Source organism: Impatiens glandulifera, chromosome 1, assembly GCF_907164915.1.
Source record: "Impatiens glandulifera chromosome 1, dImpGla2.1, whole genome shotgun sequence".
In the NCBI taxonomy this organism is placed as follows: Eukaryota; Viridiplantae; Streptophyta; class Magnoliopsida; order Ericales; family Balsaminaceae; genus Impatiens; species Impatiens glandulifera.
Genome location: NC_061862.1, coordinates 82,026,049 through 82,053,460, shown reverse-complemented (window position 1 = coordinate 82,053,460; position 27,412 = coordinate 82,026,049). Strand labels below are relative to the sequence as shown.

The window sequence follows — 27,412 nt, the reverse complement described above, 5'->3', positions numbered from 1 at the left end:
TCTTACTTTTAGTTGTATATAACTAAGGGCGACTATAATAAAATTTACGTCGGAATTAATCGACAACATTTAAATATTTATTAAACCGTATTCTCTATTTCTTTATCGTTGATTTATCCAGAATACGTAAAAAAAAAAAAAAAAATTACAAAATTATAGATGAATAGTAAAAAATGGCTTGGAACACAATCAAACTCATTTATAAATAACCTCAACCCTAATTGTATATATTTAAAAGATTACATGAAAAATAGTGAATCTTCAACCATCCTTAAGTAACAAATTTGAAAAGTACTATAATAGAGGGATTTTTAGAAAAAGGGATAAAGTAAAAAACACACTATAATAATAATTTAACATATTTTGTTCAAATTTTCGCTTTTGCATTGTATAACCGAGAGAATACATCTTCTTCTTCTTCCCAGCGACAGAAGCGAAGCACAGAGATCTATCTGTCTATGTTCGGACATCCTCTTCTCTCTTCTACAAATTTCTCTCTTTTTTAGTTAGGGTTGTTGGGGTTTGGACACATTCGTATTCGACTGCGGATGTTTTGCACTTGGCTGAGGGCTGAGGGCTGAAGCTGAAAGGAGAATCTATCAATCAATCAATCACCCACAATCGGTTGTTTTCTTTTACCTTTATTGGGTTTGTTTTTCTTGAGGAGATATTGAATTATAATCGGCATTTCTTCCAAGAGGATGGATAACGACTGTTCCGGCGACAATTTGGTCGACAAGTTCGACGGTTTAACTGTAGGTGGTGATGCAAGTAATCAAAACGATGGTGGGTTGTTTCAGGTCATGAAGGCTGTTGAAGCTGCCGAGATCACTATTAAACATCAGGTTTTCTATTGGAATTTTGTGTCAAATATCTACAAACTCTTTAAATGATTGTCGACTGACTGATTGTTGGTTATATCTATCTATCTATCTTAGGCTGATGAGAACACTCGTTTGAGGAATGAATTACTCAAAAAGATTCAGGAACTCGATAAATATGTAAGTCTTGCCTAATGGGTCATCCTTTATTTTGGCTCTTAAGTGTTCTATACAGTTGAAAGATAGGCTTTACAGTAGAAATCTGGTGATAAACAGATTACTCCAAAATCTCCATTCTGTATGATCCAATGGGATGCGAACTTAAATCTTTTAACACATTGCAAATGAGAAACAAATGTGCATAGTTCATCACATTAGGGGGATAATATACCATGGTGGTGCACAGAAGATTTTGTGAAAAGGAAAGGAGTATAGGGGAGAAAACTTGTAAACAATCTTCAAATGTGAATCATTGTCTTCCATTAAAAAACATGTAATTTCCTGAAAATTTGTTTTTTTTATCAATATCTCAAATATTCTTACAATGCACCTTCTTACAATGAAGTTTAATGTCTCTATATTAACCTAGCATAGACTATATAATCTCTTCTCCAAACTTTTGTGATAATCAAAAAGGCCAAAAGGAACAGTTGAATGCTTGTGTTGGGGTAAATTATAATCAAGCAAGATGGCTACTTTGTGTGTAACCAATGCTGTAATATTTACTAATTATCTTGTAATACTGAAAAGTATGCCTATCCTTAACTAAGAGATAATTATCTTAGTTTCTAGGATGTTAGTTGGAAAACATGTATTTAAGTAGACAATTGATGTGAATAAATCATCATATACCTTTTCTCTTCACTTTTCGCATGGTATCAGAGGTACGTTGTAGTAGATGTAGCTACAATATATTCGAGCATAATTGATTGATTTGCTAAATATGGGCAAATTTGATTATATATCTCATTCCATAAATAGATAGAACAATCACATGTGTAAGTAGAGTAGCCATTTACAGAGATTTCATTCAGAAATATCCAAGCTTCATTGTTTTTTCCCTAAATTGTTGAACGAAAAGAACTATTCCAAGAAGAACATCTTTGTTCATCATTCACATCAATGGTTGCAATAGGCAAAACAAACCCCAACCTCTTAAAAAATGCAACACAATATAGGCACTCATTGTCCATATGTTGCACTCGTCTCAACTTTTTCTCTAATCAAAAAACATTTAAAGGTTCCTTCTCTTCAAATAGTAGACGACTCCTTCGGCTAATCTCAACGCACAATAGTGACCCTCTGTCCTCTTCAAACTGCACAATTCAACTGAAGTTTCCTATCTTTGACGTCGACCCACTTGAGTGGAAAAAACATGGCCCCGACAAATATGGTCTTCTCCATACCTGTTTCAAAGCATCTCCAAGCCGACGCCTTATAACATCCACCCATCATTCGCGTTTTCATATATGAAAAATACAATCACCACTCATCCAAAAGTTGGAACCTGATCTAGATCCTATACATTGACATTTAGTCATTTATACATGTCGATTCTAAATAATGGTTCAATATTACCTAGAGCTGATAAGATATCAATTGCAATAAGAAAAGGGATTAGTGCTCAAGGCACCAAATTTCCAATTTCATCTTGTAGAAAGAATATCCTCTAGATATTGAGCATACATAGCTTCATTTGAACACACACATGTGCCAACCAACATTGATGAAACACTCAATAAGAAATAATGAAAACAGACAGTCACTGAAGAAATTCAAGCACTGCCGAAAAATAGCATGTGGTCCATCTGCGATCTACTAGAAAGATAAAGAGAAATAGGTGTAAGTTCAAGAAGGAAGTGGACATAATATTTGGAAGATTGAAGTCACATTTGGTTGCATAGGGCTTCTCTCAGTTCTATATAATTGATTACCAATCAACTTTTGCCCCTTATGCAAAGTTCAACACAATTAGATCCTTCTCTCCCTAGTTTTCAACAAAGATTGACCGCTAACCAACTTGATGTAAAAATGCATTTCTAAATGCAGACCTGTTGGACCATACCATACCCAAACATAGCGTGTGAACTTCACAAATCCCTATACAGTTCCAAACAATCTCGTAAAGCTTGGCCTCAAACAAAGTGTGCGAATTTCACTAATCCTCCTTGTCACATGACTATTAACCTCATTCCTTCACATTCTTTGTCATTGTTCTCAATAAGTGGTTGGGACTGTTGTTTATGCATTGCTTGTACATATTGTAGAAATCAAATGGCTTAACTGCCGAAAAATTATATTCAGCTAATCACTGGAACCATCATGATCAGGAACAAGATAGAGCTCGTCATATTGACTCCCATCTTGGGAATCAAGGAGATGAGGAGAGAAGCAATGGTTTCTTAAGTGATGCTGTTATTCTGCCAAATGTAAGGCCTGATATTGGAGATCCTGCCACCCCAAATTATCCTAGCAGCCACTACGAAAGCAACAAGATCAATGGGGTCTTCACACCACTTCTTGCCAATCAGGCACCTGCAGACATCGCTCGGTCTTCACCATCAACATCTTTTCCTCCCAATAGGTATATGTTGTAAACAAATCATAAATCAGGAGTGTGATTTCTGTATTGATTGTTTGGTTACCATAGTGATTGACATGTAAAATTGCAGATGACATGATGGTTCTTTTTATTAGGTATCAAATTGATGGTGACTATGATCAACATCCAAGTTCATCCTCAAATGTGCTGATGCCAATGGGTGAAAGTAATAACAGTCTACTGAAGCAAGTAATTGAGGCCTTCAAACCACTTCTTTCTCTGTCTCTGTCTCTCTCCGGAATATAGTTCAAATATACAAGCCGCCATTCACGCTACAATACATGTGCATTTGAAAATTTTGAAATATATTATGCAACTTTATCCGCATTGCATAATTGAATGTCAGAATCATTCAGTGATCTGATCTAATAATTAGTTTGTCAAAGTAAAGAAAAATTGGTGGTGGTTTTTCTTGAATGAGGGATAATAAATACTTCAAATAAACATGTTTTTTTCTATATTCCAGATGTGATGGTTGTATTACTATTACTTCATCCTCAAAAGTTTTCTTCACATTGTTCTTGTTAAAAATATACGCAGGATCTTTCTGTTAAGATTCATGAACATGAAGAAGAAATTATGCAGCTGCGGAAACATCTTGCAGATTATTCTATTAAGGTATGAAGGTTGTAGAAAAACTTAACATGAGAGGTTTATTTTCTTTTTACTGCTGAACCAATCAATTGATATGCTTGATAGGAAGCACAACTACGCAATGAAAAATATGTTTTAGAAAAGAGGATTGCATATATGCGATTGGTAAGAAGGTTTCTTATAGTCTTTTCAAAGCCTTCTTTTGTGTGCCCTTTCACTCTGCCTTTGTTGGTAAATAAATGAAATTTCCTGAACGTGATTTGTTTGTAGGCCTTTGATCAGCAGCAGCAGGACCTGGTTGATGCGGCATCTAAAGCCCTATCCTATAGGCAAGATATAATTGAGGAAAACATACACCTTACATATGTATTACAGGTAAATTTTCATATCATATTTTCCTTGAATCAGAACATGCATTCATTTGAATCAGATGTGTTATGTTTCATGACTTTTTCTTTTATCTATCGTCTTCATATTGTTCCCTGGCAATATGTTGGTTTATCTGTTTTGAACCAATACATGCATTCATGTTCATCAGAAATCAGCTCTTATAGTTTTTCTTAGTCTACAGATCTTGAAAGCATTGTACTGTCTTGTTGGGATTTTGACAAGCATATATCACATATATTTGATAAATATGCAGAAAGTAACATTTAAAAGTTTTATCAACTACTTTTAATGTGTCATTTTTATCGTAACATGAATCACCCTCTTGGCCTCTTGGCATCTAACCCCTTTGTCTTATTGTTTTGCTTCCCCATTTTGATTTTTTCCCTTCCCCATCACCCTCTTTGTAATTATTAAATGCTCCTTGCGTTCCTTTTTGTTAAGTGTTTGTAACCAATTAAACATCCATAAGATGTTTATAGAACAATGATGTTTGGTTAACATTAAAATGTTAAGATGATAGGAGTGACCCGCTCTCCTTACCATTTCCCCGACTTCTCAAGAAACCCCCATGATCGAAAGACACAAACTACCTTTGTGTGGGACTTTTGGCAACACTTATCAAGCGTGAGGAACTGGGTCTGCCACCGCTTCTTCTTTAAACATGTTTTAGTGATGATTCTGACATTGGATTTGGTCCGTTATTTTTCAGTATTTAGACAACGAATGACACTTCAATATCTTAAAAATATAACACTGTTTCAATATCTCTAAAGTTGATCTACACGAAGAATGAATCGATACAACTAGAACACTTCTAGAAACGATTGATCAAAGATAGAACATGCTAGTCTTCAAAATCTTTTGTCAAATGGATTAGATGAAAATGGGATGACTATTTCAACGTGTCATTTTTTTATTGTCTACTAAATGAGCCATACACCTTTCCATTCAGCTTATTAATGTTGATATATGCTGAAGATCTTTGTGAAACTTGTGATTATGGGCATATGAAGATTCTAACTGTGAGCAAATGAACCTAAATGCTTGACATGCCATGGTTAGTTTATTAACATCATAGAATGGTAAAATGGCCTGCAATTATGACACTATTATGAAAGGTTAACCTTGGGAATATTTGATTTTTTCCAAGTTGCACAACTGGAAAGACAGGAATTTTATCTGACCTGTATAATTGCATAATCCTGCCGCATTGAATGTGGCAGAGGAAGTATTATAAATTACATGCATTCTTTGAAACAAAATAGTGTTGTAAAACTTTGCTGTCACACGATTTGGTGTACAAAGAATGAGTTAAGAAAATAACATTTGTTTTTCAGGCTGCACAGCAAGAACGATCGATGTTCATTTCATCTTTAGTGCCTCTACTTGCAGAGTACTCCTTGCATCCTCAAGTTCTTGATGCTCAATCCATAGTCAGCAACGTCAAGGTTCGTATAAGTACTTGATCTCTGTCTATGTGAGGTGAAAAATATAGAATATCGTGATACTTCTTCTTTTGAATCTACTCATAAAACACAAGTATTTTGAACTTTGCATACAAAACAACTCAGAATTCCTTGTGTAAGCTACTGATTTGAGATTAAAAGCATATTGACCTAAACTAAATAAAGTACAATGTTGCTCTCACCAAAAAAAGAAAAGCTACCATGAGATTTTGTTCTCGATCAGACTCAATAAATTTGAATAATATGCCTTGTACCTGTTCTATATTCTAGAATATGGTTTAAAATTTCACCGCAAGTAGAACTACAACTGTCACTACTGCTGACTATATAAGCTTTAATACAGATTTTAGAAGGAAAATAACTGTCAGCATGATGGGCATATTAATTGTTGACTCTGGTGCCAAGCTGCTCTCTGGTAGTCTCATGCAGGAGGCTAAAAGGCATCATGAACAACCTGTATGGTTGCAGCATCAATACCATGAGGATATCTATGTGTTCATGCTTGGTTGTAGTGTTAAGTTCATGTATCAATACAGTGTTGACATGTAACCATATATACTAATATAAGACAGACTTATGTCAAGGATCCTTCTCCTATGCATGGTTTTGTTTCTAATGATTTGCCATGAAAAACAATCTGGTCACTGGCATCTAGCATGGACCATGTACCCCAACAAATTTATGTGGATTTTGTTTGCACATTCAAGAGAAAAAGACATGATATTTTCTACATCGCTATTCTTTGGATGATCGTTTTTTTTAGAAAGGGACTAAAGGCTCTTGAAAGTTGGCTAAAAGTGCAAATAATCCTCTAACTTTGAAAAAGTTATGGAATAGCCATAAAAATGGAACAAATACTTCATCCTAATATTAAATAATCATCACCACATTAAGTCTAAATTTGTAGCTAATATTGCTCATAACAATTAAATGGCTAACAATGTGAGCCTATTATTGCTCATAACAATTAAAATGACTGACATGAATTTACATAGATGAACATATTTGATAATTTATATTAATTAACTCAATTGGCATGTGTTAATTTTAGGTTGAGATGGATGTTTAAAAAAAACTTCAAACAATTATTTAATGGTGGGGTATGTTTACCATTTCTATGGAAATTTTGTCTATTCAGTACCTTTCTAAAGTCCATGGGCTTGTTTGCACCTTTAGCCTAAGTTCAAGGGCCTTTTGTCATTTATATTTTTTTGAGAGTCTTGAACTTGTATCCTTTTATTTCGAATCACTGGAGGCATCTTAGGTTCAATGCTTTAAATGAAGAATAATGCTTTTGTTTGATGGAGTTGGAATATGTTTGCTTAGCAAAACAATAAGTCTCTAAATATCTTTGTAATACATTCACAAAAATCTGCTTTTGCTTGTAGTTGCCTGTTCTATTCATCCACTTTATATTTATTCGGATAAAAATTCACTCATTTCAGGTTCTTTTCAAACATTTGCATGAGAAGCTTATTATTACAGAGGTATGTCTCGCTACTTTTTTGAGGTTTGCATTGCTTTATGCACCAGAAATTGTCTAAGAAGGCTTTCCATATTAGGAGTGCATAAAGTAATGAAACCTAGTTTTCAACATCATACCATACTCAGTTTTTCTTGTGGTCACAGGAAAAGTTAAAGGAATCAAAATATCAGCTTGCCCCTTGGCGTTCTGAGGTGACCTCAAACTCTGCTTTACAATCACCATCCAACCATGTTGGGTTGGTGCTGGCCCCTGTATGCTCACACATCTTTATGCAACTTCTTTCCACTTTTGATAATGTTATTCAATAAGTAATCCATGTTGCTACAAACAGGGTAGTAACAGGCTTGAACTGGTGCCTCAGTCAGCATATTCTCCAGTGAACATGTTGAATACAACTGTTCCTCAGACAATGGGAGAGTGGGAGGCATCAGGACCTCATCAGAATAGCCGAGGTGGTACAGATCCAAAACATCTGGATCCCGATGACCTGGTGAAGTATTCTCCACTTGCAAGCAGGTAAGAATGGTTAACGTAGATGACTAGTGTTGGATCTATCACGTGCTACAATTTCTGGCTTGTTTATAGCCATATGTTTGTTTGGATTTATGTGCTGATTGGTCATAATTGTGTAAATGCTATTTTGACATGCATGATCTTTTTGACATCCTATACTCAACTGAATAGAACTTTGTATTAAGCTGTTGCTTCATTGTTCTTGCTTTGGGTTTTGAGAGAAGTTATAAGCCTTCTGTTTTCAGGTTCCGATGTTAACATGGGTAGTTCTGTTGGCTTCATTTGCCAAACTGATGGAATTATTTTGGTGAAAATAATGTCCTGGTTCTCCATTGGAGCTGGCACAGATTCCATGGTTCAACACCCTGACGTCTTGGAATAGAAGAGGAAAAATATACTGTCCTAATTTGTATAGGACTTGTGGAAAATAACTCAACATCCAGTTTCTGAAGATTTCCATCTCAACAGGGATTGTTCTACCAAATTCCTCGTTCACGTTGATATTTTGATTTTGATATTAGACAGAAAAATAATTTGTATGCTTGAACCTAAAGTAGGAAATCTATGAGTGATTTGACCCGTAGAGTATTGGGGGCTCTAATGATGAATGTGATCTTGCTCATTCTAAAGGGTTCTAAACTATCTTCTGTAAGACGGTCTATTAAGGTACTATGCTGCTAAAGCTGCATATGTCAGATAAAAGTAGATGAATTCACAGAAGCAGTATGTCTGGCACATATTAGAGAGACATGCCTATTTGAAGAGTGCGTTTGGAAAGATTGAGCATCTCCCTAGGGTATGTTAAAGAAAGATTAGATACCTTGGACTTGATTAAGTTTGTTGTAAATGGTTTTTTTTTTTTTTATTGAAATTAGTAGTTGTTAGGCCATATAGGCATTTCATGTATTGTCTTTGGCCCAACCTGATTTTAGGTTTCTGTATTTTATTAATCTATTTAAGGTTAAGGTTACCTCGTAAATGATAACACATTATCTCCACTAATAAAACTTTTGAATATGGTATCAAAGCTAGGTTAATCTCTTAGGCAGCAATCCATATCAGGAAACTGTACTTAGGGAGCCATAAGATCAGATGAAGTAGCACGCCTGGTTAAGTTGAGTTTGGTATCACCCACTATTCACATTATTCTTAAGATTATGTGCATTGACTTATTTTTGAATTTAAGGGAGTCAATTGTTTATTTTAAATTGTTCATGATGACTAAATGTATTACTGACTGATGAGTTTATTTTTGTGATTAGGAACATTGGATCCCAAGATTTGCCTATGCAGTTTAATGCAAACCACCGTGATTCACACCCTGTACATTTCTCTGACCAAAGTACAACCAAGCAGGTTACGTTTAGTGACCCTGTTGGCAACAGTGATATGGACGATGTAGACCCACAGCATGAAATTGACTCTTCCAAATGGAGTTCAAAAAACTCTCCTTACACAAATTCACTTGATGAACCCAGCACCTCATATTCTCCTTATCTACCACCAGTACTAGAAGAACAATCTACATCTTTATCAGAGGGTAAAATCCTTCACTATAGCTTTAGAAGCTGTTAAGATTCTTAGCAAAGAAAGTTAATTTCACTTTTAGTAGTCAATGACATGCTTAAACTCATTGTAATTAACAGTTGGGGATGATGATCCCTTACCTGCAATAGACGGCCTCCAGATTTCAGGTGAAGTCTTTCCAGGAAAGGAACTTCAAGCAAGTGGATTCTCTACCAATGGAACTACTAGTTGTAACTTTGAGGTGATTGTTATAATTTAGATTTCTTATGACTTGTAATCACAAAGCTTTATTGTTGCTTGATGTTTGGAATGCTTTTTTGTGGCAACTTAGCTGATCTCTTATTAAATACTATAATTACTTACAGTGGGTTCGTCATTTGGAAGATGGATCTGTGAACTACATTGATGGTATGTTTACTGTAGATTGTTTCTTTTTCAATGTATTTCTTCTTCTTACAACTGGGTACTGAGATGGTTTCACTGTCAGGGGCAAAACAACCTAACTATCTTGTTACGGCTGATGATATGGATACATACCTTGCAATTGAAGTTCAGCCTCTGGATGATAGGAAAAGAAAGGTATTTTCCCTGTGCCAAATATTGCTTACAAGCTCATTCTATATCCGTCTAATATGTACTTTGTCTTTTGATATGGTGTAATGATGATTATCTTGTAGTTGCACTGTGGTGGCACTTTCTCCTCTTGTCATTCATTTTTGATATTTATAAGCCCTGGTTAAGCTAGTGGAGGCATTCTATAATAGTTTTGATTTAGAATTGTCATGATATAAGTACCGATATCGTGTCTTTGCTCCAGATGTGGAAAAAGAAACATATTTTGAATTAATCGTTCCGGCATGGTGCCCCATGGATCTACTCAATAAGATTAACAAGGAAAAAAGTTCATGTTTGTTGTTTTTATGTAATTGTGCTGTCTGTCTGTGCTTAGGCTTAGCCTCTCATTTCCTAATCCATGGCTCTTGAATGAAAAACAATTACAGTTACAAACATTTGCCAGCAATGAATACATGCAGTGACATGCTAATATACATAAATACATTCTTTTAATTGCCTTTTTAATTCAAATTATTTGTGATGGGATTTCTGAATAGAAGTATAGTATATGTCTAACATGCTAATTTCAGTGTCTTCACTGACAAATTACTAGTGGAAGTGTTTATTATCATATTAGCTTACCACAGGTCAGTTCTTCTGAGTTATTGGTGTCACGCCCCAAACCCATGAATTTAAAAGGGCACTTGCAGAAACCGCATGTTATTTATTAAAAACCAAACATAAATCCATAACATACAAGGTTCTATTCATATAATCCAAAATTCCACAGCTTACATCATCACAATCAACGGCTGTCAGTTCAAAACCAATACAACACATCTCTTATATCTGTAACTACTATCTATATTATTTCCAAAACAAAATTTACAGGGATTGTACCGTTCGATTTCTATGTCTTCCTTCCCTCTTATATTGTATTCACGACTTCCCCGGTTCTTTATCTGAAATAGTAATCAATTGGGATGAACATAACTAGCCCACTAAAAAATATAGTACCTTTTTACAGTTGGATCAAAGTAACATATAAAGTAGTTTATAAAATCAATTTAATCATTTAAACTCAACTCAACACCATAACATAATAGTTTTTCATATATATAGCTCTGGAGACAATGATAGAGATTGCATTATTCTGATAACTCATAAACCATCAACTAAGACTTAGATGTCCTGTGTTGACTCATAACCATCAACCGAGACTTAAATGTCACGCGCTGACTCATAACTATCAACCGCGACTTATATGTCCCGCGCTGACTCATAACCATCAACCAAGACTTAGATGTCCCGCGTTGACTCATAACCTGTATAAGCACTGACGCATAGATAACCATTATCAAATAAGCTAGTACAGAATCATCTCCAGAATAATAAAAACAACAGTTCCAACATTTTCACTATTTCAAAATCAATATTATATTATATTTTTCAAATCTTTTTAACAACTATACATGTATTTTTGATCCAGATCATTTTCAAATCAACACCATTTTATAACAAAATGATTTGGTATAAAACTCATTTTATCAATATAATATAAAATAATTTAATATAATATATAGTTTAACACTTTAACTGTAAATAGATAAAGATTTCTTACCAATTATCCCAACTTATTACCCGATCAAAACTCCAAATACTCCATTTTCCTCATTCTCTTTCCTCTTCTTTGTCTTTCTGCTAATTAGTTTAGCTTTGCACACTCTAGTACTTAAGGAAATGAAGCAGTAGGTAAGGAAATGAATCAGGGGAAGGATACCTCTGTTAATCAATCAGTAGAAACATTTTTTAATTAATATCCTGATTAACATGCATGTGTGTATGTGTGTCTATTTAAAAACAGAACTATTGTACTACATGCATTATCCTCTGTTTAAAATATTATAATAATATTTAATTATTACAATAGGGTTATCAACTTGAATGGTCCCTATCATTCTCTGTGTAATATCTTGCTTTGAGTGTTGAGTAAACAAGTATTCTTCTACATGATAACCTCTTCACTCTGTAAAAGTAACATGTACTTGATAATTACCATACAGGAAGAAACAAACAAGCTTTTTGTAATAGATAAAGAGGATAGGTATGATGTAATGGGCCGGGCTTAGCTCATTAGTAGTTAGTTGGTTTATTATAGCTTTATTATAAATAGAGTAATAGTTAAGATTTATAATATCGAGTGTTTAATGTTGAAAGACAAAAGACTGTTTATCATCCATATTATCTTGTTTCTTCATATTATTCTCTATAAACCCTAAGATCTGTTACACTTTTCTAATAGTCCTTTTTTATCACTGTCTTTCATTTTTCAATTTTCAATCTTCAGTAGAATTTTAATATATGGTGCCAACACCTAGTGCTCAGGGTCTACTGAAATACTGCATACAAGCCAAGTCATATAACCTAGAAACTATCTGAAATTGCAGATCAAAGTTCATTTCTGAGTACTAATTAACTGATTAAAAAATATAACCTAATTGAATGTCTGCACATCTACAAGGATGGCTATCTCCTGACCTTCAATGCCCTGTTCCCGGAATGTATTGTTAATTAGAATACACTGACTTGTTTATTATTGCAGGGGGAACTTGTTAAGGTTTTTGCCAATGAACATAGAAAAATCACTTGCGGTATGTTTTTGGTCTTTTTTCTTGTATAAGATTAAACTTGATGTTATGTGTGTTTTCACATGAACTGCTTTCGAAATATTGCATCTCAAATGTTCCCTCAATCTTTGGATCTTATTTAATCAAATTGAATCATAGCAATTTGGGCTGTTGGTTCTATCTTTAGGTGGTTTTGATGTGAAATAGTACTTAATCTAGAGACTAGAACACAAACCAGCATTGCCAATCGTTCTCCCTGTTTCCGTATCCTTAAATTCACACAAATTTGGAGAGAATTTAACATGACATTTTAAATCTTGAGAGATTCTCTCAACATATACTAAATTGAAGTCAATGTTAGGAACATAAAAGACATTTTTAAGACAAATGTTTGGTGTTAAAAATATCGACCCCGTTCCAAGACTGTTTGCGGTGGAACCACTTGCTTAGCAAATTGAGGTGTCGGTGCACAGGATTTAATCGTGAATTGGGGAAACATCTTCGGTCATGTGATTTGATGCACCTGAATCCACAATCCAGTTCATGTTTAAACGGGATTTTTTTGCCTTCGTCTTGATTTGAAGTATAGCCCATTGGCCCGCGACATTGATGGGCTGTTGCATTAGTAAGTTGTTCATCTTTAAGCAGCTCATGTTAAAACTGGGCATCAGTAAATTAGAGATTCAAACAATGTTCTATATGAGGTGATTTTGGATATAATCTAGAATCATCTTTAACAAACAACCTCGTCCTATGGCCATTTGACACGGAAGATATGGGAGCTTATTCCAAGACACTACTCCAATTTACCATTACCCTAGAAGGAAATCTATTGTGAGGGACCACTGTCAAATGTTATTTTTAGCATGCAACTAGCATCCGTACCTTTTTTTTTATCCGTCACTCTTTCTAGTCCTTGTTCCCTGCACAATATGTTTTTAATCCTTGTATTTGCTCTTGATACCCAGATCTTTATGTCTACTGAATCTTGACAGTTTCAACATGTTATCCTTATCTAGTATCTACCCCTTCCCTTATAGTTTTCTATTAGAATTGGCTCGTATATGAGCTTCTAACTTTTTCCTTTGCTGCTACAGAGCCTTTGATGCAACAGCACATTGAGAGGACACTTTATGCAGCGGGTGCTTCATATAGAGTGTCTTTGTCGGTATGACGATTGACTCTCTGAACTTATTGTTTCGTTTTTCCATGAATGACTGGTTATGGTTTGCCCCTCATCATTATTTTGGCAGACTGTTTATCTGGATATTTGGGAGCCCGTTACTCTAACCATCAAGAAGGATGGTTACAGTATTAAGAGTAGTGGATCTGGGAGTGTTTTTGTTACTGAGAAGTTTTCATCAATCAACAGTGTATGCTTTCTTAATCCCTGGTCTTTAATCTCCTGATTCTTTTTTCATATCTGCAACATTTACCTATCAGTCATTTACAATTTGGATTTACGCAAGTAGACTTCAAGTGGTTAAATGAATATTAGACCGAACATTTGATAAAGTATAAACTTTATCAAATAAACACTGTTTGAGGCAATGCATGTGAATTCCACTTTTGGTTCCATGCTGAATTATACATGACTTGCCTAGGCACATAACAAATCAACTTAAATGCTTAGACCAAGGTTTTCCACCCTCATCTGTAATTAGGTCTTGATGGGTCTGATCTCATGGGCCAGACTTAGCTCATTAGTAGAAGAATTATTGTTAGTTACATATTGTTAGCTTTATTATATATGAAGTAGTTAGGGCAATTGTTATCAGATGTTATATGATGAAAGACAAGAGTGTTTCTCTAGCTTATGCTATTTCTTTCTCATCTTTAATATTCACTTGTTCTCATCTCCTTTCTTTTATAAACTATAGAGGTCTGTTACATTGTCACACCTAAATAAATACTTAACTATTTTCAGATGATATCCATGTGGTGAAGAGATAGATATGTACATATGATTTTCATGTGAAGCACTAAAGATGTAGAAAACAAAAAACATGTAATAATGAACCACTCTGCCCATTTGTAGACCTAACCAAAAATCCTATTGCTTATTCTCTCTGTTAATGTTCTTGATCACCCATTCTCATTAAATGTAGAGATTATGTATTTAAATTCTTGAAACATGGACTATTGTATTTTGCAATAAAGAGACCAAGTAGAATTATTACATATTTGCATTACATATCTTCCACTTGCAACTCCTATGGTATTTTAGAAAGAAAATTAGTGTTTTTCCCTGGAACTTATATGAATATAAAGTTTTCTTATATTATGAAAAAGTAAAGGAGCAATAACATCCTCTCTTGGTAGCACAAGAGAATAATTATTTCTGCCTTACTTTAAAAAAAAAATATATGATCCAGTTTTTATCCATAAGGTTCAGCAATTTATGAATGTCTCCGTTTTGGACCTAATTTGACCGTGGATTTTTTTTAGTTTAACCGTCTATTTGCAGATAAATTAAACTTGTTAAGATGTTGCCAACACTACTAGAAAAGACGTCTTTATGGACAAAATTTAGTTACAATACATAATATCTTTGTTATTGTTCTAGTAACTATATTATACACTATTAACTCCATGGTCTTTAAATTTTGTATTTAGTGTTATAATATTAAGTCTAACCCTTACTATAGAACCTATTCAACATATCAACCGAAAATTTAAAACTTCGTGGTTCAAGACTCCTTTACTAGTAGTGTCAACATCTTAATGGGGGTTAACTTTTTCGTTATCAATACTTTTTTACAAGCCCCAACAAACTTGGGTTTGAAAGGCAAAACCAAATTTCAAGAAATGTGTAGGGAGATTAGACTTGTTTTCCCTTTAGACCTTTTCCTATAGGTGTTCTCTTGATGTGTTTGACATTTCTTCAAGAACTTTCCAGCTTAGATACACAACATTGTTTGTTATGAGATGTTAACAAAATTCAACTAAAACTATTTTGTTGATTAAAAAAAACATTTGTTAGATATTGTGTAATTGTTTGGTCTGTGTTGTTAGGGTGGAGTATCAAATGTGTGGGTTTAGACAATTATCCATAGGACAAAAAATAGTTTTCAATAAGCATATTAAACTATAAATAAGAAATATTATCCCATAGGTCACTAATAACATCATAACTTTATCACGCCCTCAAGCTGGAGCATATAAATCTATCATGACTAGCTTGTTGCACAAAAATGAAGGCAAATCGTGATATAAAGGTTTAGCAAACACATTAACATGTTCGCAAGGAGTAGATCAAGTTACTAAAATCTTATAATCTCTGAATCAAATCCATCTCAATGTGGCTTAATGGTTGAGTTGTTCACCGAACAATGTTCGGGTTCGGGTCACGTGTTCAAGACTTGGTATACATATTATTTGTATTAGTAGAAGTCATCTCCGCGATAACATTCTTAATACAAACTTCAACATTTGAAAATTTAATAAATTACATCTGAAGTTAGTAATTATGGTATATGTTTAAAACATTTTAAATTGCTGCAAATATTTCTTTTATTTTCAAAGTGAATAATTTGCACCAATGATCTGGTGAATTGTTAATCTTACACAAACATTTGCACTTTCTTTTACCTTTTAGTTTTCTCCATCCTTTCTGATTTGTTTTGTCTTGTTTTCGTCACAGGTTATTATTCCGTATGAGCATCCTACAGAGTTTTCTCTTATATGTTCTAGTGGGGTAGAACGTGTTTTGCGGGCAGACAGTAACTCATCGGATATCAGCTGGTGAGTTAATTTCGTAAAGAGAGAAATTGCCAACTTTCCAATTTTCAGAAGTTGTATTGGTTTCATTTTCTCATGCCCTTTTATGATAGCTTACATAACCGGAAACTGTCCTTCAACCTGCTATTATAGTAACATAGCAACCAATGATCTTTGAACTACCACCATGGTAATGATGGAAAAATACTGCTGAAGTTATGAAATTTTCTACAGTGCAACAAGAAAATAATTTTCTGCAGATGCCTAGAGAATAGTAATGCTAAAAAATAAAGTTGAAGAATGAAATATAATAAAAAAATGTTGTCACAAGTAAAAATTCTTTACTTGTATAATGTTTTATTTTGTTAGGAGCTTCTTGTAGAATTATCTCTCAAATATGAAAAGTCAGTAGCAAATCAATCAATTAGACTAATTGATTTGCTAATTGACCGAGAATGGAAAGTCCGTAACAAATCAATCAATTAGACAAATTAATTAAAAATTTGCTGTTGATTGTTAAATAAATTATATAATTTTATTGTTTAAATCATTTTCTTTCTTGCAAATGTAATTTTCACTATTTAAGCACTAGACTTCATAGGTAAGAATACACAAACAAAAACACAAGCAATAAAACTTCTCTAAATATTTCCTCTCTTAAATTTATACATGGTATCAGAGCGGGTTTTTCCATCTTGAAGAAACCGACTCACAATTTTACTCTGCCAATTCCAATGGTGTAAATAGCCATTGGAGGAGAACTCAAATAATGACAATATCTCATTTTTTCCGAAATCATTTATCACAAATCTCATAACGTTTTTGAGCTCTTTCTTGGCAGTTTTGTCATTTCAAAAACTGTACTCTATATCTCGACCAATCTGTCCATCTTCGTGTCTCGACAGATTTTTCTGAACTTAATATGTCCAAACATTATCACCATCCAACTACATGGTATAGTCTGCCTACCCAAAAAAAAAAATCAATTCAGCGACATTCCGGCGATTCAAAGCCGTCTTGCTGTCATCAACATCCAGCGACACTCTGACGATTCAAAGTCATCCCGCTGTCATTAATATACAGCGACACTCCGCGATTCAAACGTCACTCGCTGTCATCAACATCCAGCGACACTTCGGCGATTCAAACGTCACTCGCTGTCATCAACATCCAGCGACACTCCGGCGATTCAAACGTCACTCGCTGTCATCAACATCCAACGACACTCCGGCGATCCAAACGTCACTCGTTGTTATCAACATCTAGCAACACTCCGACGATTCAAACGTCACTCGCTGTCATCAACATCCAGCGACACTCCGGCGATTCAAACGTCACTCGTTGTCATCAACATCCAATGACACTCCGGCGATTAAAACGTCACTCGCTGTCATCAACATCCTGCGACTCTCCGGCGATTCAAACCGTCACTCGCTGTCATCATCATCTCATCCCCTCGGCAACATCCTCTCCGCTCTCATAGCTGTCTAATGCTCTTCCTCTTAGGTGGCTAACATTCCCATCAAAGCTCTTCCCAAGTCGATTTGAGGAAATATGTGGCAAGTTGGGCAATCTCAACATCTATTACCCAACTTGAGGGGAGTGTAGAATTATCTCTCAATCTTCCTCCTAGCCTAAGTACGCCCAACCCAAGGAGTATTCTAGTTAAGGAGGGCATATTCTAATTTAAGAAGATATATTCTAGTTAAGGAAGAGATATTCTAGGTTAAAAAGGGATATCTTAAATTACTGTAATTAATTTGTAATTTGAAGGCAATTCCTAAATTAGTATGTCATAAGTCCTATAAATACCTCAAAGGTATTACATTGTAATCATTAAGCAATAAGAAAGCAATACAATTCTCTACACATTTTTCCCTCTCAAAATTTCTACACATCCATAAAGGTAGTTAGTGTTATGAGCTTCCATATAGGTAGTTATTCTAAATGCGTGCAGCCGCTTCTGTTTTTTTGAATCACTTAACAAACGTTTCCAGAAGATTGAAGAGCCTAATTCTTTATACAGCATGCATGCAAATATAGGGCCCTTTTGGTTTGTTGAAAAGTAGGCACATCTCACCCGTAGTAATGACCCATGTTAGATACTGTTTAAGCTTTAAAATGTACACTATAACTAATATTTATATATTTTTTATACTGCAAAATTGATTGGTAAGAATTTAAAATTTTGTTTGTGAAAAGATTTCGTGGTAAAAACATATCAATTAGATTTACAAATTAATCCATTAAGAACAAATCAACATGAAACTACAAATTAGAGTTTTATGTCAAAATAGAATTTTATCATTAAAATATTTTGGGACCCTACATCCAGTCACAAATTCAGTTTCCAAATGAAATTGTGATCCCAACCAGGCACAACTTTATACCAAATGAAAATGTAAGTGTATCCTGAAATGAATTAGCAGTCCTAATAAAAGCAAATGACATATCTTCACCCAGATATAACATTGTTTCCAAATAGACTCATGGTTTACTATCTTTATCATTTCAAACATGTGGTAGTGTATTTTGGACAGTTCACTTGAGGATGATTTTTTCTACTTAGAACAAACTGCATAAGCATTTTAATGAATTGAAGAAATAAAAAAGCAATGAAATGTAATGTGCTATCACTAAAATCAATATTTGTCTGTTTGAAAGTGTTTTTGTCACCAAACAGTTGTATATACACTGTTTTGAAAAAGAACAAAATGTATCTTCAGGTGGCCAAGATCATTTTTTTTTGTTGTCTGATAGCAGCTTGAAAATGCCAACTTAGTTGTGAATTGTTTGGACAAATTATAGATTATTGGATTTCTCACTTGTTTTAAACATTTTCTTCTATTCTGCAGTTCCAGAGATACAATTGTTCTCACATTGAGATTATTCATCATGAGGGTAAGCATTTAAAATTAGCAGTTATAATTCAGTGAATAAATTGTTTTTGAAATTTTTTCTTGCAGCTTATGCTGTAATGTCAAAGGCTGGAGATTAACTCAATTTTATATATTTCCTCCTAACTTGTCTATTTTTATGATCTAAAAAATTGGAAGTTTGCATGTTTTTACTCGTCTGAATTTGGGCAGTTGTCTTCTTTTTCTGCATATCCATTGTATCCTTATTTGTTCAGTCAATAACTGTTCATAGGAGGATACCTTTTAGTGTTTGACATATCTAGTCTTTAATTGTAATATTTTCATTACATTGTTGATTGTACTTATCATTATTGTGACACCACATTTGAAATAATCTCCATTTAAAAACAATATTCCCATTCCATACCAAAATTGAAGAAATTGGTTTATTCATCATCCAAGTGTTTCATATACATTTTATTTAATTAGCATTACTTTCTGCACCATGAGGAAACAAGTACTTTATCTTTCAGAAGCTTTAGTTAAAAGAGGCTTAGTAGCTGAATTTGGAAGTGCTAATTTTATGAAACTTTCTGTTGCTTTTCAGGCTAATGAGAAAAAGAAAGGGAAAAAGAGGAGTTTGTTCTTTAAAAGCTGAGGATTATTTTGCCTTGGTCAGCACCTAGGTGATGATGCTGGGATTGATGTAGCCCTAAATTAGGCCCAGTCAAAACCACATTTTTGTTTAAGCGCTAAATGATGAAAACTTTGTTTGCTGCTTGTACAATTTTTGTGTAGCCAATGTTGGATGTTGGGAACCCTATTATTTATTAACTTATAGTAATATCAATTTATATCAAAATGTGATGATTTTGCTTTCCCTACTTAATTTTTCATAGTTTCATGTAAAGGGTTTCTTCTTTTTGTCTAATTATTTAATAAGTGGTGATAGGATTGTGTGAATTTAATAGAATGCATATTATACATAATACATGTTTGTTTTGAAACTTGTAGAAGGGAGTTGAGATAACAAAATCAACAGTTTGACTAAAATCCCTATAATAGTGAATATGTCCTGTTTAAACTATTACCTAGTTTTTTAGAAGCTTTAAAATTACTGAAAATATTTCATTTTACAAACAGCCAATAATTTGATCTAAAATTTTAATTTGTCTCACTAACTTTAGTTTTTAAATATAATCTGATCCAGATGATACATTTTTACACATAATGGAGGGAAATTTGACTAAATGACCCTAAAGATGCCCTTATTTGTATCCGTGGCCACCGCATAATTTTTATTGCGCTGGTAACCATTTTATTTTTCTTTTTCACAAAAATATCCTCGTTGCGTAACGCGAAGAGCCTTCGTGTTTCGCGAAATGGAAAAGTGTGAAAAGTCTAGAATACATTTATTATTTAATATAATTTTGTTAACTTTTTTTTTTTCATTTCTATTTTTCTCCTCTCTCTTTCCGCTCTTCTCCTCCTTCTCTCTAACCCTAAACGGTGACGGCGATCTTCGACGACGGACATCACGACGAGCATTGTGACAACTGGTACGTTTGTTTTTTATTGTTTATTTAAATGAATGAGACATCCGGTTCTGATTCTGATTCAATTTTGAATCACTACCCACATGATGCTCTGATTCGGTTCTGTTTCGCGATGGGCCTTCCCGTTTTGCGAAGGGCTTTTCCTTTACGCATATTTAATGAATAATTGCATCAATAGTATTATTTATCCATTCATGTTTTCATTGCAGTTGAAGTATTCGTTTTCTATAATGGAGAGTGAAAATTTGCTTATGGTATTAATGTATTTTCATGCAACTTTAATCAAAACTTTGGATTACCTCAAAATATTACATTTGTCGAATTAGTTGATATCCTATATGATAGACTTAACGTGCAAAAATCTACATATGATTTAGTGCTTCAAGTCAAGTATGATGTTTCGCGTATCACAAATCCCCCCTATTGTTATTGATCAAGATGAGGATGTGAGCACATATTTATCACGGTTGATTTCGGGTCGCACTTTGTCACCGTTGTGTGTCTTTGTAGTAGAGAAATCACCACTTACTCAAGAAAAGGTACCACTACTTACATACCCAACTCAAGAAAGTATACTACCACCATCACTTACTCAAAAAAATCTACCAGGAGTTATACCATCGGATGTCTTTGAAAGTCAAAATGAAGCAGGAGAAAACTCTTTGCCTTATTATGAGATACTTACTCAGGGCTTGCATGCTACTACTAGTGTCGCATCAGCAACTGCACCCACGCCTCATCGAACATCAATACCTACACCATCTAGTGCAAAAGCATCAATGACTACACCATCTAGTGCAAGAGCATCAATGTGTACACCATCTAGTGCAAGAGCATCAATGAGTACACCATTTAGTTCAAAAAGAGCATCAATGGGTACACCATCTAGTGCAAGAAGAGCATCAATGAGTACACTAGTGCAAGAGCATAAATGAGTACACCATCTAGTGCAAGAAGAGCATCAATGGGTACACCATCTAGTGCAAGAAGAGCATCAATGGGTACACCATTTAGTGCAAGAGCATCAATGAGTACACCATCTAGTGCAAGAAGAGCATCAATGGGTACACCATCTAGTGTAAGAAGAGCATCAATGGGTACACCATCTAGTGCAAGAGCATCAATGGGTACACCATCGACAGACCCGACAGACACATCACCGATAGACCCCTCATTTGCAAGAACTTCAACTGAGGTTATATAAATATGCGATGATTAATCATTTTGAATTTAAAGTGGAGAAGTCAAGAAAACATCTTTGGTATGTGAAATGTTTGGATGAGACATGCAATTGAAGATTGCGTGCTGTGAAAGGTAAATTATCTGAGATGTTTGAGATTTGGAAAATTCGACCAACAACACTCATGTTCAGTTTTGTCAAGGCTAGAGAAAAAAATGCAAACACCAGCATGAGTTATTGGGTAGTGCATGAAGATTAAGTACATGAACCATCACCATAATCACTTACCTAAAAAAATAATTAAAAACATGCAGACAACTTATGTGATATATTTGACTTATAATAAGGATTGGAGGACAAAGGAAAGAGCTTTAATGGTGGTGCGAGGAACTACAGAGGATTCCTATGGAAATTTGTCATCATACCTTTACATGTTGAAGAAGAATAATTCGGGTATCATAACAGACATCCAGACAGACGAGCTCAACCACTTCAGGTATATGTTCATGTTCTTAGGCCTCTCAATTAGGGGTTTCAAAGCCTTTTACCATCCTGTATTGTGCGTTGATGCCAATTTTCTTAAACATAAGGTGGAAGGTCAACTATTGGTGTCTATTGCATTGGATGCAAATGAGCAACTATATCTTGTCGCATTCGGCGTTGTTGATTCAGATAATAATAACCATTGGACTTATTTCATTCAAAAACTGAGAGAAGCAATTGAATTAGTTAATGATCTCGTCTTATTATCCGATAAACACCCAAGTATCGCCAATGCTTGTGTATTGTTTTTCCAGAAGCAGACCACAGTGCGTGCACATATCACATAAAGATGAATATTATGGCCAAATTCAAAACTAATAAATGTTATTTAGAGTTTGATTTGGCTTCTCGTGTATACACTATCTCCAACTTTAATCGTTTTTTTGACAAGATCAGGGTTAAAGATCAAAGAATTGCTTCATTTTAGAAGAAATTGGGTTTCAAAGATGGAGTAGAGCATTTTCTTCGGTAAGCGATACAATCAACTCACAAACAATTATGCTGAGAGTTTTAATAGTTAGAGTAGGGAAGCCAAAAAGACTGAGTATTTAAGATTCACATTACAACATTAGTTTAATGATAGAAGAGAAAATTATCCCATTTCAACAATGACTGAGTATTTAAGATTCACATTACAACATTGGTTTAATGATAAAAGAGAAAAAACGTTCAACCACGAAAAACTTTTATCTCCAACTTATGAAAAATTATTACGTGAGAAATTTGAGAAGGCCAGATTCTATACTGTATCCTCGCTTAACTGATTCGACTTTTATGTGCATGGCAATGAGTCCCATTTTAAAGTCAATTTTAAAGACATGAACTACACTTGTAGGGTATTTAAAGTATTCGGTCTTCCTTGTACGCATGCAATGACTGCTGTCCGTCACTTGAATTTGGTTTCTTATGAATTTTGTTCAAGGTATTATTCAACTCACATGTTCAATCTATTTAACCAATTGTTTAATCATTCTATTTTCCGTGCTCACAGGTATTACATAACTGAATCTTGGATGAATGCATATGCGGAGACATGTTATCATGTTGGTGATGAAGACAATTAGGATGTTCCCGAAATTATCAAACAACGTGTGTGTCTAAAACCACATGTTAAGGTTAAGAAAAGGCGGTCAAAAACAAAGCGTAGGTCATTCCAACGATGCAGCTCATGTGCTAGACTAGGACATAATAGGGTAACATGCAAAGCAGTGATGCCTGCACCATATAATGCAAGAGAATCATGATCTCATCAATATGAGTCATTATCTCAGTAGTAGTGTTCGTTCTTATGTTGTTAATTGAATTGGGGTGGTTTGAGATAAGTTGTAGTGTTCCTTATGTTCGTGTTCTTATGTTGTTAATTGAATTGAATTGTGGTGGTGGTTCCAAATGAATTGAATTGAATTGAAATGTGGTGGTTCCAATTGAATTGAATTGAATTGTGGTGTTTCATTCATTATGTTTCTTTTTATGTTAAAGTTTAAAGTTAAAGTTAAAGTCAAAGTTAAAGTTTAAAGTTTAAAGTTTAAAGTTTAAAGTTTAAAGTTTAAAGTTTAAAGTTTAAAGTTTAAAGTTTAAAGTTAAAGTTTAAAGTTAAAGTTTAAAGTTAAAGTTTAAAGTTAAAGTTAAAGTTACACTTATTTTTATGTTTCTTTTGTTTATAAATAAAGGTAAAATTTCTATTACACATACATACAATGATTTTACATTGAAGTTATCTTCAAGTCTGAAGTGCAGGCAAGGAAGAATACTCAATTTAGTATCCTTCCTTACTGCACTACATCCTTAAAGTTTCACTTACGCATACACGAAATGAAGGTTTACTGCTTTACTACAATTCTTTGGTATGTTTTAGATGTCATGTTCATGTTTATTTCTTATATCAATTCCTTAGTTGTTTCAATTCCTTAGTTTCTTGGTTCTAAGTCCCTTCGCGAAACGTTAAGTCATATACCTTCCCGAAACGTGAAGTAAAAGTAAATGTGAAGTCCCTTAGCGAGACATGAAGGCCCTTAGCGAGACGTGAAGTCCCTTAGCGAGACGTGAAGTCCCCTTAGCGAAACGTGAAGTCCTTCATATTATCCAATGTAATGAATACAAAATATAAAAAATTCAAGTACACAATATTAACATTACATGAACTTTAGGATTACAATACAAGTAAAAAATATTCACATTACATGAACTTTAGGATTACAATCCAAGTACAAAATATTCACTTCAAGTTCTCTCCAAAATTCACTTCAAATTAACATTACAATACAACAATGATTCTATAATTTGATGGAATAACATGACCGCCAACTTCTTTCTCCAAAAATCCAAGTCATTTGAGGTCACATCCTCTACACCTTGGTTAGCAGTCAAGTATTCCATATACATTAGCATGAAGACACCACAGTCCTCGCTCTAGGTTACTTTAAGGACTTCCCCTCTCTTAGCTGCATTTTTTCCTTTGGGGTGTGAAAGCCTTTTATATGTCATGGGCTTCAAGATGATCTTAGGAAACCTTTGTTGCTCAGCAACAAATGTTGTCTTCACAAGTAAAAATGGAATAATTTTACGCAATGGTATCAAGTTTGGATCAAGATTCTTAAAAAGATAAGAATCGCAGTCATAAACGTCAATGCGCCAATGTTGTAGACGAGAAACACAGAGTATCTAGTGCTTGTTAATAATGTTAACATGCACATATATGTCGTCTATTGATGCCCAATTAGGCATATATCTATGTTCATCCCCTAGTAATAGTCGAGAAATTCTTCATTTTTATACGTTTCAGGATCTTGATGGCAAGTGACGTACTCTCGCCTAAGCTTATTCGGGAGTAAGCAATCCCCTATTGTTACTTTAGAATTCTTATAAGTCTTGGGATATGTTACAATCCTCAATCTCAACAAGTAGCAACATGCGTCGATTTCCTGCACAATGGGAAAACATTATTCTATATATCAAAGAACCTTGTTAGAATAACATTAATGAATGATGAATTGCACGACTTACAATATCTTGAAGCCAAGTGTTGAGAAAAGTTAAGTAAAGAGTTAATTAACTTAGAAAAATTATTGGGAAGAACTAAGTGAATAGTTAATTAACTTAGAATTATTAAATATTAATCAACTGAGTTTGATGATGTTTAAATATAAAAGAAGCTAAGTCGTTTAATTGTTTCTTTTCAGGTGAATCAGATTTGGCTAACTTAGACGTGGTCTAAGCAGGCTAATTAGACGTGTTGCTAGTTAGATGTGCAAGTCTAACATATACGTAGTTAGACGTGCAAGTCTAACAGATACGTAGTTAGACGTACAAGTCTAACAGATACGTAGTTAGACGTGTCAGTTTAACAGATACGTAGGTAGACATGCAAGTCTAACATATACGTAGTTAGACGTACAAGTCTAATAGATACGTAGTTAGACGTGTCAGTCTAACAAATATATAGTTAGACGTGTAAGTCTAACAGATACGTAGTTAGACATGCCAATCTAACAGATACGTAGTTAGACATGCAAGTCTAACAGATACGTAGTTAAACATGTCAGTCTAACAAATACGTAGTTAGACGTGCAAGTCTAACAGATACGTAGTTAGACATGCTAGTCTAACTCCATTATACGTGGTAGTCTAATGGGATGCAAAGTTAGACGTTGTAGTCTAACTCCATTAGACATGGTGGTCTAATGGAACTCACTATTAGACGTTGACGTCTAACTCCCTTAGACTTGGCAGTCTAATGGAGCACGTCTAATGCCTCACTTCAACAGCCGTTTGAAGTTAGCATACGTCTACTCACGATCAACTAGTTGTACGCTACTCCTGCTCCATCTTTCCTTGCAGTCCAGTACGCTAGCTATTTGCATCAAATGAATGAACGCCATGTACACGAATATTCTTCCCATTACTTGTTCAGTACTGGACAGTTCCAGAAGGATATCTGGCACACTACCGTTCAGTACGACCACGATCTATTAGCACAGAGTCTGCTGTACTCTTGTACTATGGGGTTTTTTCAATGGGTGCTTGCCACATGTCCATGAAGAAGATTCGACCGTTGGTGTCCTTCTACTACAAATAGATGCTCAAGGACAACTGCCGAATCACTGATTACTCTGCTCATTTCTACAATCTTACAAGCTTACTCTTACACTTACCGATATCTATCATCTTCCAAGTTCAAGAGAGAAAGAATAAAAAATTGTCTAACTGAGTGAATATTGTTCTTAATATTGTAAGTTGAACAGAGGGTGTTCTGTTCAACAGAGTGTGTAGTTAGATCAGTAAACTGTATTTAATTCAAAGAAGTATATAGTGAAATCCTTCCGGTTGTTGGAAGGAGGGGTGACGTAGGAGAGTTAGCTCCAAACATCCATAAACAACTTGTTGTGTTCTTTCCTTATGTCTTTCATTTCTCATTGGTTCAAAACTTCAAACCCAAACAAACAGTTCCACACTTGAATCGTTTCAAGAGTTTGTGAATGTTTGTGAAGAATAGAAAGTGATATTAATCCCTAACAAGATTTATATCAATCCGTTTATCAAAAGTTGCTAACAATAGTCAGACCCCCTTCTCTATTGGTTGCACTGATCCTATCAATTGGTATCAGAGCCCTGTTTTCTATTTTCAAGCAAAAGGAACCTGAATCATGTTGAAAGATGCTAGTTCCCCCAAGATCCCCATGTTTTCGAAAGAAAACTACATAGTGTGGAAGAAGAGAGTCTGTGCCCATCTCGCTTCCTTGCATGTTGACATGTGGAGTGTTATCACTGAAGGACCCATCAAGATCGACAAAGAAAAATATGAATGGACAAGTGAAGATAAGAGGAAAAACAACCTCGACAACTTGGCCATGGACATCTTGTACAGATCCCTTGATGATAGAATGTTCAAATACATCATATCTTGCGAGTCTGCCAAAAAGATTTGGGACAGACTTACTCAACTCTGTGAAGGCAACGCGTAAACCAAAGAGAATA

General features: G+C 34.5%; 1 protein-coding gene across 4 annotated transcripts; it reads left to right on the top strand.

The window, feature by feature from the left end:
* Nucleotides 1-394: 394 nt before the first annotated feature.
* On the top strand, nt 395-20,043 carry LOC124919097. 4 transcript variants are annotated; one of them, XM_047459251.1, is made up of 21 exons: nt 395-845; nt 939-1,001; nt 3,152-3,405; nt 3,519-3,612; nt 3,964-4,041; nt 4,123-4,182; nt 4,288-4,392; nt 5,745-5,855; nt 7,319-7,360; nt 7,503-7,610; nt 7,691-7,875; nt 9,135-9,412; nt 9,519-9,640; nt 9,765-9,807; nt 9,887-9,978; nt 12,557-12,605; nt 13,679-13,749; nt 13,835-13,954; nt 16,225-16,325; nt 19,157-19,202; nt 19,767-20,043. In XM_047459251.1, the coding sequence occupies exons 1-21, from the start codon at nt 702-704 to the stop codon at nt 19,815-19,817; spliced, it is 2,217 nt and encodes a 738-aa protein (XP_047315207.1). In that variant the 5' UTR covers nt 395-701; the 3' UTR covers nt 19,818-20,043. The 4 variants fall into 4 exon arrangements, with proteins under 4 accessions (XP_047315207.1, XP_047315208.1, XP_047315209.1 ...); XM_047459252.1 differs by lacking the exon at nt 7,503-7,610; XM_047459253.1 differs by lacking the exons at nt 3,152-3,405; nt 3,519-3,612.
* Nucleotides 20,044-27,412: the final 7,369 nt, after the last annotated feature.

Excerpts from the sequence above, each read along its gene's own strand:
- LOC124919097 (XM_047459251.1), top strand. The coding sequence starts at position 702 with ATGGATAACGACTGTTCCGGCGACAATTTGGTCGACAAGTTCGACGGT. Across the intron at positions 5,856-7,318 it reads CCATAGTCAGCAACGTCAAG|GTTCTTTTCAAACATTTGCA; the intron begins GTTCGTATAAGT and ends CACTCATTTCAG. Across the intron at positions 13,955-16,224 it reads AGTTTTCATCAATCAACAGT|GTTATTATTCCGTATGAGCA; the intron begins GTATGCTTTCTT and ends TTTTCGTCACAG.